The sequence below is a fragment of the Cyrtonyx montezumae genome, unplaced genomic scaffold, assembly GCF_038088225.1.
Source record: "Cyrtonyx montezumae isolate F1298 unplaced genomic scaffold, pur_monq_1.0 scaffold_82, whole genome shotgun sequence".
NCBI classification, from domain to species: Eukaryota; Metazoa; Chordata; class Aves; order Galliformes; family Odontophoridae; genus Cyrtonyx; species Cyrtonyx montezumae.
In genome coordinates, this window is record NW_027072092.1 from 273223 (window position 1) to 286040 (window position 12818).

A 12818-nucleotide genomic window follows, 5' to 3' on the forward strand; every position below is an offset into this window, starting at 1 on the left:
ACGTAACACTTGGTTTCTTCTTCAGCACATTGGATTCAACTGCTTTTAAAAATAAAACCCTCTCCTGTGTCTCTCTTCCTTCCAGGGACCACAAGATAAGACCACAGAGGATGCCTGAGTCATGCTCTTAATTCCAGCCCAAGGGGGAAATCCGTTTAAGGAAATCACTGCTTCTGCTGCAGTCCTTACCCAGATGAACCAGCTGGGGTCTGTGCTTCCAGCAGTGTAAGTGCAACCACGAGGACATGACCGACCCACACTGCTGAGCTAACGCCCCTCAGAGAGACAAGAGATGTGTACAGACAGTCTCACTTTACCAATCCACCTCAGTGGGTTTTGGGAAGTTCAGTTTGCTCAGTTTATGAGGAAGCAAAACTCTAATTAAGACAGTAAATTTAGATTTGCTCCAACACGTGCCAGGATTTCACCAACTTCACCAAAGCTATGGGGGCTGCACTGAGCTGAGCTTTCTAAATCCACAGGCTCTATCCAAACCACCACGTCCCTCTGGACTCTGCATCACACCACTGAAACTAAAGCTGCATGAAAACAAGCAGCACAGTGCATTCAGGTATGGACATAAATAAATAACTACCATGAAAGGGAAGTAACAAATCAGACAGCAACCTTTCATCACTTTGACCTGGAATAAAAACACTGATGACTGTCTGAACAGGGCCTGATCCTGCAGCACATACCAGAGGAAGATGAAGCTCCTCAGCACCGCCCCAAATCAGGCACTGAATGAAGAAATGCCAGAAAAGTAATTAAAAAGCACTTCTTCTTTTCCTTCCAACCACCTTTTAAAAAGGAACAAAACCCAGCCCTATATCATACCCTAAAAGAACTAGCTTAAAACTTCCTAAAAGCAAAAGCACATTTGTCTGAATGAGGGGCAGAGGAACTCAGATCCTCCCAGGACAGCCTGTTTCTGTTGCATCACTTTGAGGTCCACTCCCACACTTACACACATACTTTACACCCATTAAGTCTAATGGGCCTATTAATACTTATTAAGCATGAGTGTAAGTGTCCACAGGATGAAGGCCACAGCCAGGAACCTGGCTCACAGAACGAGCTGCTGGCACTCACACGCATTCTGTGTAGTCTTTGGAGATCCTTGGAAATACTTCTTTTTCTCTTAAAACACACTTCATAAAGATTAGTGTGGCAGGTTTGCAGCAAGTGGTTCCCTCCTTTCTGTCCCTGGAACCCGCAGGTCCCGTGTACAGCTCATCTTTCAAAGATACTGAGAAAATTAATTGCCAATTAGAGCCACATCCATGAGATCATCATCTTCTTCCCCAATCAGAAACTCAGGGCTAGCCCGGGACGGCCGCTCTGCTGAAAGGATAGCACTGCTCGCCATGGAGAGAGACTGGTCAGCTGAAATGGGGGATTTGGACCAGCTCTCTGGCTTGATGCTGTGAGATTTCTTCTTGTCTCTGTCTTTATCCCGATCCCGATCTCTGTCCCGGTCTTTGTCTTTCACTTTCTTCTTCTCTTTTTTGTGCTTCTTATGTTTTTCTGAGCTGTATTCAGGCAACGGCCTAATGCCATCGTCAGAGCTGGGGCTGTTCTGATAGGATTTCTCTGCTATGGAAGAGCCCGACTCACTCTCACTGTCTATGTTTTGGGGAGTGTATGCTGGTGACTTACTGTGGCTGGGAGAGCAGCGTTCGTGTTTTGGAGTAGATCCACTGATTAAAGGGGATCCGTAGCTTTTGGAAGAAGCCATCTGAGGCCTTAAGCTATCCCCACCTCCTTCCCCAGGTTTCTGCAAAGTTACTTTGGCTTTAATACTAGGGGAACCACCATCATGCTTGCTGATGATAATTTTGGCCACTCCAGTGCTTCCCACATTTTTGGAATCTGAAGTCTTCTTGGAAGAGTCAACGGATCCTCCAGAAACAGAAACTTTAGATTTCTCTTTGTCACTCTTCTCTCGTTTGCCCTGGAACTCACCCCCAGACATGTTGTGTTTGGAGGACATAGTATGGCTTGAGGAATTGGAACTTGGCCCCATTTGTCCATCCATTGGGTCATCTCCACCAGGCCCGCTAGTGACAACCCCATGTTTCAGTTTGTCTATGACTGCAGTCAGAGATGGCTTCTTATTTCTGCTAGGAGACTTGCCTTTGGAACTTCCATGCTGGTTTTGAGATGAAGACATGGAAGACCCGCTGGATGAAAAGGAAGATGAAGATGCCGTGGAAGAATTTGATGAAGGAGGTGGCTTCTGTGACATAGACCCAGAGGATCCCATTCCTGAAGACGATTTCATACTCGAGCTTGACCCAGTCCCAGACATATGAGAGCCTCCAGAACCTGAACTGATAGGTGACTTTGCTTTAGACGATGGGGGAGTACCTGGAACAGGTTTCATGGGGGAGGCAAGCTTGTCAGAACCTCCTGAGGGTCTCGAATGAGATGGAGAGATGTTTGGCTTACTCATGGAAGGGTTCATAAGTGATGATGGCTTTCCTTGAGGTTTCATCTTGGTACTTCCAGAACCACTACTGAGGCCGTGTTTGGTAATGGGAGAGGATCCAGGTTTTCCCACTGACTGAGCTGAGCTTTTGGACGGACCTGAACTTGAGCCACCCTGGCTTGAGTAGAGGCTGCTGCTCATCTTTGAGCCAGAAGATCCTTCTGATTTGCTGCTTTTAATTTTGCCTGAGGTCGAAGAAGAGGAAGAAGAGGAGGAGGAGGAAGAATGGCTATGATGGCTTTTGCTGCTGGAGGAGGTGACAGAGCCACTACTTGTATACTGGCCATGAGAAGACGGCTTGCCAACAGTCACAGTTCCTTTTGGGATCTGAATGGTGATTTTTGGAATAGGAGGAGTAGCTACACCGGGAGGAGTCTGAGATCTGCCTGAACTCCCAGGAGATTTGGACCCACCAGTGCTTGCTGGTGGTGTGAAAGGCCTGTTGGATGAACTGTGGGACGGAGACTTCCCATCTGTCTCCTGCTTCTTCCGCTTTGGAAGTTTCTCTTTACTTTTGCCATCACTGGAGGGTGTCCGGCTGCGCTTCCCTGGCTTCCCATCTATTCCAGAACCTGCCATGTTACTTCCAGAACCATTGCCTTCCTTTACCCGTTTCTGAGACTTTTCTTTCCCTAAATCCCCTGTATTCAGTAAGGGGCTCTGACCTCCACTGTGATGCTCCATGATGTCAGAGGACCCCAGTGCTTTGCTCGCAGCTGCAATAATACTAAAATCTACTGTATCAGACTGATTGCTCCCCTTAAATTTATTTTCCCCCCCATCGCCCCCCAACACTTGTACTCCCAAAGTACTCAGAGCCTGGGATGCATAGCCCTTGAAATCATCTGTGTCCCCGCTTTGACTACTCTCGTCAAAGTACTCCTCTGCAAAGCCACTTTGGCTCTGACTGTTTAGCAAGTCAGGATTGAAATCTACCCCATCTGGAAAAAAATGGTTTGAAGAATCACTGTTGGGGCTCACAGCAGCGTCTGCTATCAGGTCTGCTGGATCTGTGTACGGATTCTCGCTATTGTTGGTCTGAAAAACATCCGGGTCAAAGAGGGCACTTTGTGAATGTCCTGAACTAGAAGAGTCTCTTACAGGAGTGCCAATGGGTGGACAGTCCTCATTAGTGGCAGGTAGCTTGGAAGCCTCCTCTGCTATATCCGAAAGGATATCGGTAACATCAGCTCCAATGCTGTCCGAACTAGAGAGTCGAACCATTCTCTGAATACCGGGCTGCGCGTGAGGTATTGGCTGCGGGTATGTAGCAGGAGGAGTGCTGCATTGGCTGGGTGCTGGAGTAATATGAGGGGTGTCCAGGGTATCTGCAGTCATGTTGACATCAAAAATGGGATTCTGGGAGTCAACATCCATTGAAAAGAGCTCCCTCTGGAAATCATCCTCAGTCTGATGCTTGGGCTTGTCGGCAGGCATGCGGGATTTTTTTTTCTTTTGCTTACTCCCCCCAGGACCCATTTCCATTCTGGGAGAGCCAGAGGAAGAGTTCTGCCTTTCAAGAGGGCTGCTCCCATACAGAGTGGAGAAATCCTGAGGAGGATTCTCTTTAAGAAGGTTCATGAGCATGGGGTGGTTCTTGGTGTTGCCTGCTGGTGAGGATAATGGTGGTGGTGTGTGATGGGGAGGGGTAGGACTTGAGCCAATGGCAGATCCCACATTCCCTGTGATCTGTAACAAACTAGTGAGAATTGGGTTCTGAGACACTTTGCTGAAGTCCTCCCCGTGGCCCACTGAGTCATGCCTCTCTTTCATGCTTATGCTCATGTTAAACAAAGTAGTGATGGGCCCCCCAGGAAAAGTGTTGGTTGGGGTAGTGGTACCACTCATCGGGTTGCTGCCTGTGGTCATGCCATACCCTGGGCTGCTGGCTGGGGGAAGGTTTTTCTTCACCATATCTTCTACTGTCTCTGCAATGAGGGACAAGGCTGGTGTATCTGCCTGAATCGTTTCTGCTTTCCTACGAATTGCTCTCATGGTCACAGGAATGGACATACATCTGCAAGACACAAAACAAGGTGTTTAGCACATACCTTGCTGCCTTACAGTTTTAACAACTTCAACACACATAAGGCAAGCAATAACGCTGCTGAGCACAAGAGAGCAGCAGCTCCAGCCACTGTAGATGCTCTGCTGTTTGTATTTCCATTGCCTCTCTTCCAAACAAAAACTGCTAGGAGAAATATGAGACAGACACACAGTTTGTCCATAAGATTCAGAGTGCTTCTAGGTTACTTTTGGAGCCTGTTTTCGCATTGCCAGTTCTGCCCCTCGAAGTAGAGCTTTCTGCAGTTTGAAAAACTGGGTGCAATGCCATCAAAGGCATTTACATATAACTGTACTTGCTAATTACTGCATACTGTCTTACAAACAACACTCAAAGTAACACTGAATGATGGAACAAAAATATCCAGTTTACCTCTGAACAACTTTGGCAATGAAGTCATCTGTACAGATCAGAGCATCGGACAGCCCTTTGTATAGCTTACAGTTCACATGAGTAGAGTCTTGCACATCCATTACCACTGAAAGAGAGAAGGCATTTAGAAGAAATCAAAATTCTGGTTACAGTGGAAGAAAACGCTGACATCCCTCCTTTAAATACACTATGCTCTTACCACACACCAGGGAGTCATTCACAGGATGCTGAAAGGATACACTGAAACAGGAGTCAGAGAGAGGACAAACTTCAAACTGCAGGATCCCAGGAGAATCTGGAAGACACAGGAACTGCTAAATCAGAGAACACAGGAGATGAACCAGAGGTAATAGCTCTATACACTACGACAAAGAAAGGGGAAAAAAGTGAAGAAACAAAAAGGAAAAACCCAGAGTTCTTTATTATTTGCACAGTACATCCCACTTGCTGCACTACCCACCTTCTTTTAAAACTGTTCGCTTGACACAGCTGCCAATCAGTGTGTTGTATGCCACTTGGTGTCTGATCAAATTGAGGATAAGAGGAACCCGTCCGGGGTGCTGGAAGGCGATTTTGCTAATCAGTGTTCCTTGAAGGCTTCTTCCATCTGGGAGAGGAGCATCCTTGTTCAGAAAGTAACAGTGCTGCTGCCCTGGAAGAGCCTGACAAACAATTTGTGCTTTATTCCAGCTAGTGCTGAGTACAAGGCAATAACAGACAGCTAGTACAGACTCCAGACTCAAGTGATGCCAAGCCACTTTTCTGGCTGAAAACATATCAAAATTCTAATGATAGGATAGCAGAGTCTGGCACTGCTGTACCAGTTTCCTTGATTCTGCTTGAAGAATGCCTGAAACAAATGAAACCCCCCTCCCACAGCTCATCTACAAGCAAAGCACCCTGACTGTAACCACGTACTTACTGCATAGAAGTGCATATTGTGGTTTAAAGGCACAGGATCGGCCTCCTTAGATAATTCAAACTGTGTAATCAGCTCATACAAAGGTACAAATGTTGGTGCTGTGTCAAACAACGGAATACCTGGAAAACAAATGGCAAAGAATGGCACACTTTAAAAAAATAGCTGTAGTTTATCAATAAAAGCTTTGGGAGTATCTTTCTCACACATCTGCCACTCACCTGTGCAGCCCTGAAGTTTCTGAATGAAAGCTCGAGACACTGGAATAGGACGTGGGAATTTCAAGAAGAAGCAAGCTGGTAAGTCCACGCTGTTGGCACTGGTGATTGATGAGAAAGATGGAGTTCTGGAATATTCAATTGATACAAGATCTTATTAGATGCAAGGCATGACTCTGGCTCCTGCTATGAGTGCCAGACATTATTTACCATTTTCTCAAATACAAGCAGTTTGTTCTATTTTCTTAAAAAGACTCCTCAAAAGAATGTCACGTGCCTAAAATACACATTTCTCAGCCTCATATAATGCAACAACAGCCCCTTTGCTTACCCTTTGCTGTCCACTGGATGAGAACCCATAATCAATGGTGCAATGGGAAGTTTGTACATTGCCATGGTTCCCTCAACTGTTACTGACACATTCATACCCAAAGATCGAGGAACTGCAAAACAAGGCAAGAAACAAAGAACAGTGAGCTGATGAAAAAAACCAAAGCCAGCCTTATGAATTATTCCAAGTGGAAATACATTACTTTCTTTACATAGCAGAATAGTCTGCAGTGGCTTCTATAAGTGACCTACCATTGTTCTCATGCAAAATAACGGGGGCTCCAGTGCCATCTTCAAATAAATCATATGGTGAGACGTAATACTTGAGATTCATAAGCAGACCTGAAGGAGAAAGGCTTATGAACAAGTACCTGGATGATGTAATTTAACCCAATCGTTATCAACCCCTGTAACCACATAACATACACATTGTAATGTGGCACATGCTGCACAGAACTTCAAGAGCACCGTGAAGGAGCTGTCAAAGACCCGGACACAGCCAACTGCCACAGCTTTGTAAAGGAAAAACAGCTCTGTAGACTGTGTGGGACTTATAAATATTCAATCATCTTGTTCTTCTTTGATTATCATTTTTCTTATTATCATCAGGTAACGTTAACAAAGGGGACCCTGAACAAAATAATCTCTTTCTTTTTTATGTGTTAGTCAAACATACCTCCGCTCCTTGGGGTGAGATAGCCAACACTGCCATGAAGAATCTTGTCCAGTGGGTTTGCATTGGTGGCTTGCCTGCAAGAGAGGCAATCACCAGTTTGTAACAAGCTCAAACCACATTTGAAGCCACAGTTCATGTGCTGATGGAAGTCTGAGATCTTATCTCAATATATACACTGCTCGGTCACAGAGGTACCTATCTTAAACTCCACACAGCTACAGGCACAGCAGAAGCCACTTCTTATTGCTACAGCACAGATGGTTTATCTCCTTATTCTACAGCAGTATAAGATGAGGAAATGTTTCTCCATTTCTGACTGCAAAACACTCATTATCACAAATCCATCTAGTTATGAATATTTTTTTTTGTCTTTCTAGACGTTTTCAGTTGAATTCTGTTAAAAAAGGTCAATTCCAGAAAGCTCTGAGCAGTAATTTCAGTCTCCCTTTATCACTCTCATGCTCTAGCACAGCCTTTCTTAAGCTTCAGCACTGTATTTTTTAGCAATAGTGTCACAGTACATAGGCATTGGTGTGACACTTCATGGATATACAGTACTTGTCATGATTACCATCAGTCAGCGTGATACAGCACAGAAAAGTACACCACCACCACCATGAAAAAACAACCAGCAAAGCACAGAGATGTTCTTACCAATACATCCCTGCCATTTTGGAGAGATCCAGCTCCAAGGACTGAAGAGCCAAGTACATTTTAGTTTTGAGTTTGCTGGAAATAAAATAAGAAGAATTAAAAGGAACTGTACAAAAAAGAACAAACTCCCAGAACTGCAGGCTGACAAGCTGCAGCAGGTTCCATCACATAAAGCACTCTGAAATTTTAACTTTTCAATTCCCATTCCCACTGTGAGTTAAATCCACCTCACCCACTGTGTACAGTGCAAAACGTGGTGATGAAGTCAGCATGATTGAGAAACAGCAGGAACAATGAGAAGCTAAGCACAGAACTACAAGCTTGAAGGCTTGATCACTTTCATACATGTGGATGTAAATAAATGCAACGCATATTCTGGACTTACTTGTCTCCTGGCAACTTATACAGGTTGACAAGTCCCCTCAGATGCTTAGAAAATTCATCAAAATTTTTCTCTCTGAAAGTAAAAGGGACAAAAAGTAATATGTATTCAAATATGTTACAGATAAGACTTTGTTTCTAAAAGCGATATTAAAACACATACTAAATAACTTCAAATTGATTTCTGCAATATGAAAGCTGAATGATGTGTTCTTTAAATGATCCAGCTTTATTGACTCTGATGAATACTGTGCTGTGGCTTCCAAGATACCACGCACAGTCAGGATCAGAAATACCTGAACCAAAGCCAGAAGATCTCCTGGAGAAGGGGAGAGACTTTTTGGGAAAGAACAGTTACGAAATGTTTTTTGTTCCCAAGCACAAAACAGCATCTGATCAAAATCAGAATATGCAACAGCTCATGTAGCTCACCTCAGATGTTGCACCAATTCTGGACAGCTCTGAAAAGGAAAGAACACACAGCAATATCAATGTCAAATGCATCACTTGAAGTCTTCGTGCAGCACAACAGCTGCAAAATATCAGGACAGTGAAATCTGTGAGCATCAGCTTTTGATGAAAAGCAACAAAATGCTCAGGACTACATGTTGCTATGTTTCTAGTTCTGCTTGTCAACCCCCTTCAGGACAACAGCAATGCTATTTCTTCTTGAACTACTGATTTGTAGTTGTATAAACTTTGAAGGCTGTGATGCCTCAGGTTGAAAGCCTATGATTTTATAACAGAGATATTAAAAGCAGTCCGTTTTCAGAAGAGCAGCTACATCAAGGACAATGGCAAATTCAGACTCCTACACCTATGGAGGAGGGAAGTAAAGCCATTTTCTTACAGTCCTAAACCTGTAAGATTAATTTCCTTATTGTTCCCCCAGAAATAAACCTTTCAGAAAAACAATAGTAACTTCCTCAAATAATTTTTCCAGTTGTAATGCTACTCAAAGGAAAAGAGAGACCATCAGTAAAACAGTCCTGCACAAATGAACATTAAACCAGAGGAACAGACTACTCCATGGGGATCTTGACCTTCCACCAGAGCAAGCAGTAAAGGTATAACGTTAGGTTTGGCAGAATGTTCAATATACTCCATTTTATCAGAAAAAGGAAAGCAAAACCACAGTTCCCAAACATGAAGGAATTTTTCTTATCTTTCTCAGCAATACATACCACAGGATTTTCTCCATGGTGAGCCACCTTGACATCACACAGCAGCCCTGTAGGATCTAACTGGACCTCCACATAGAACATGTCTGAAGTGATGTAACATTCAGTGCCATTTGCACTAAGGTGAGATCCAAGGCTTACATACAAAACAAAACAAGAATTGCTATGAGATGCACACACAAAAGAAGTCAAACCAGCAGTGAGATTACAACGTGTACAGATAAAGAGGAAATGCCTCTGCCATAAAATAAAGAGAAGACTTACCCATTTTGTCTAGCTATAGACTCCAAGCGATCTGTCATGGCAGGCAGAGAAGACACTAGACACAGAAAGCAAAGAAACAAGGCTCAGTGATTCAACATCTTTCCAGGAATGACATATCAGCATTAAAAGCAATCTCAACTACTTACTCACTCCTACTCTATACTCAAAAAACAAGCAGGACCATTTTGTACAGAGAAAAATAAGCATTCTCAGAAGTAAAGAGAGAGAGTGGATTTTTGTCCACAAGTGGAAATCACGTACGGGCAATAAGAATAAAAATAACACAGGCAATCTTGACTGATAATGACTCACAAGAAATAAGGATGCTTCTGTAAACGTGAGCACCATGAATGCAACCAACTGTGCTAGCAGTAACCTTGCAGGTTTCTCTAACAGCATTTCCACAGTTTATCACTGCTAAGCATTTCCTGAGTGCATGCACAGGGTGTACCAACCTTTCAGTGCTTTCTGCAAAGTCTCCAAACAGCTCACCAGATGTTGGTGCCCCCCAGAGTTCATCACAACTCGCTTTTCCTATGTCAGAAAGAAGAAAAATGGTCTTTTAAAGTTTCACTCCATGAGAGAAAATTACTGCAATTTTTGTTCAGTCGAGTAAGGTTTATTCAGGTAATTAAAGGCAGATTAGATTTCATCCTAAAATTACATCCTCGTTCCAATTCCTGCACCAGAATAGTATCCATATTGGCAGCAGGTAACAAAGGCAGGTCTGCAATTGATTTTTTTTTTACAGCAACTTGCTCATGTGAAAGAACAGGCTGTAACATCTTAATCAGATGGGAGTTGTATGAGAGGAGCCAGAGAAATAAAGAGAGGAGAACTTTTACTACTACAATATATACAGCAGGCTTTGATGATGCTCTCCTCTGCCTCCTGCTCCTTTCTATCAACAAGACCTGTATTTCAAAGCCACATGCAACTGAGCTAACACTGAGTTTTGAGTGAAAAGAAAGCAAACTGCTTTACAGAATACAAAACCCTGTGACACCACGCAGCAGGATGCTCAGGGCTTTCCCCAGCCAGCTGAAATCACAAGTATGATCCTCTGCTTGGAGCTGAACCCACAGCTGCCCCACATCATTTAGGCTGCAGAGTGGGAGGCCACAATCACAGCAAAGGCATGGCAGACACAAGGATATGCACATCACACCCCTGCACACTGCTGAGTGAGAATGGCACGCCTCAGGCACGCTGCCTTAACAAAACATTCATCACTTTGCAAAGATCTGACCAACAACAGACTGAATACTGAAAAAAATATCCAGAATCCTCCTGCTCAGATCCCAGTGCTTCTCACCATGACTTGACGGACTAGCTTCATGGTTTCTGTCCAAGGTCTGTTTTGGTTGTACTTGGTGTGAAGTCTTTCTAAGAGAGTACTCATCTTATTCAGCTTTTCTGCCTCTGTGAGACAAACCACAAGGAAAAAGCAGAAAAAGAGAACATGACAATATATAAAAGTTTTAGCAAAAAAAACCCAAACATCTGGCATTTGTAACAAATACACTTCCCACCTTTAAGCTACACATAATTTCAGAAAACTTAATTACTACCAATGTGTCCCTGCAACCTAGACTTTAAAGTTAAATAAATGTGAAAAATACATCACGAGCTATCAAATCCAAGAGGTCCATGATGGGCCAAAGAGTCTGGAATAAGGTCTCCTATTCTGCATGGACCCCAAAGATCTACACAGATCCCTCAGTCACCCCAAACCTCACCTACAAATGGTGAAATCTGAGGACTGGCATCTCAATGGTGCTCTGCAACCACACCACAGATGAAGCAGTGGGTTCGAAAGCTGGTTGCACAGCCCAACCAACCCGTGACGTACTCAGCCCTTACAAACATCTGCCCCACAGATTCCTATATATATGGTGTGGGGTTCTACAAACTCATTTGGGTATGTTTTAGAAAGCTCCACTGTTATGGAAGGACCTCCCTGATGAAAGAAGAGGTGGAATACAGGACCTAACCAAAGCAGAAGTGTCAGACAGATTAACTACAAAGTCCCACGGGGAAAGGGTTCATTTTTCTGGAAATACACACACAAAGGAACACGAATTTCAGTAACACTATAATTTAGTGCTTTTTCCCTCTTTTCACTAAGGTTTTTCTACAGTTGCATTTGTAAAAAAAAACAAACAAAACAAAACCAAGAACACAAACAAGCAGCAGACATCACCACCAACATAAACTCCGCTGCAGGTACACTGGCTCCAAGGCAAACACAAGTCTACAGCAATATAACTGCCACAGCATACGACCCCAGCCCTCACCTGCAAAACCTGAAGGGTTTGTTTACCAATGCATTTCATAGACTCAATGCTGACCCCATCAAAGCCACGCATCAGAAATAACCAAACGTTTATTAAATGCTTTTGAACACTTCTCTCGGCTCCATCACAAACGCAGGCTGGGGGGGGGGGGGTGGGGGTCGCTCTGGGTCCACCTGTCTGAGAGCTGCTGGCCATGGGCCGCCAGAACGGGGGACCCAGCACAACGCGGCAGCTCCAGGCAGGCAGGCTGCAGCTCCTGCAGGCTGTCACCTGCACAGTGACAGCGATGTGACAGCCAGCCGGAGCCCCTCTCGCTCTGCACCCTGACAGTGCCAGGAGCTCAGCTTCCCGCTCGGCCCCTCCCGCGCACGGACAGATCCCCACAGCCACGCTCAGTGCGCGCTGCAGCCGACTCGCAACCTCAGGATTTATATTATACGCCTTTATTTCCTTCCACCACAGCCCCGGCCTGGAGCTGCTGGAGAAGGCCCGGCACGGTGCCACCGGGCTCCTGGCCCTTCCCTCCGGCCCCCGGCCCCGCTGCCGCCTCTCGAGGTGGGGGAGCCCTCACAGGCCGAGGCCGGGGCCTTGCTACGCCCCTGCGGCCGCGCCCCGCCAGGCGGCACTCACCCTCAGCGCCTCCCGGCACCGCCTTCATGCCGCGGGGAGGGGAGGGGCGGCCCGCGGCGGAGCCGCAGCGCCGGGATCACCTCAACAAACAGAAAGGGAACGGGAGAGGCGCGGCCGAGCCGCTCCGCTCCGGCCTCACGCGGCGGCGCCCGCCGCCATCCCTCCAGCAGCACTCCCCCTTCTCGCGGGAACTCCCGAGTCTCGCGAGAGGGAGAAAGTCCGTACGGAGAACACAGAGGGTCCGGTGAGGGGCGGGGCCTACGCGGAAAGCTCCGCCTCCCCGCGCTGAACCGCCTTCCGACTGCTGATTGGCGCTTGGGGGCGGAGCGCGCGTGCCTCG

The 12818-nt window shown here is 45.5% G+C and overlaps 1 protein-coding gene across 1 annotated transcript; it reads right to left on the reverse strand.

The window, feature by feature from the left end:
- Positions 1-482: 482 nt before the first annotated feature.
- MED1 (mediator complex subunit 1) lies at positions 483-12664 on the reverse strand. The gene is made up of 17 exons (XM_065753846.1): positions 12479-12664; positions 10867-10973; positions 10007-10085; positions 9552-9606; positions 9291-9423; positions 8539-8567; positions 8111-8182; positions 7726-7800; positions 7072-7145; positions 6648-6737; positions 6397-6508; positions 6069-6193; positions 5851-5969; positions 5389-5590; positions 5128-5223; positions 4929-5034; positions 483-4508 (listed from the first exon to the last, which is right to left on the reverse strand). The coding sequence occupies exons 1-17, from the start codon at positions 12504-12506 to the stop codon at positions 1259-1261; spliced, it is 4752 nt and encodes a 1583-aa protein (XP_065609918.1). The 5' UTR covers positions 12507-12664; the 3' UTR covers positions 483-1258.
- Positions 12665-12818: the final 154 nt, after the last annotated feature.

Coding starts and splice junctions, on each gene's coding strand:
- MED1 (XM_065753846.1), bottom strand. CDS start 12,506: ATGAAGGCGGTGCCGGGAGGCGCTGAGG. Junction 5,970..6,068: donor GAAACTTCAGGGCTGCACAG/GTGAGTGGCAGA, acceptor TTTGTTTTCCAG/GTATTCCGTTGTTTGACACA. Junction 5,224..5,388: donor GCGAACAGTTTTAAAAGAAG/GTGGGTAGTGCA, acceptor TGTGTCTTCCAG/ATTCTCCTGGGATCCTGCAG.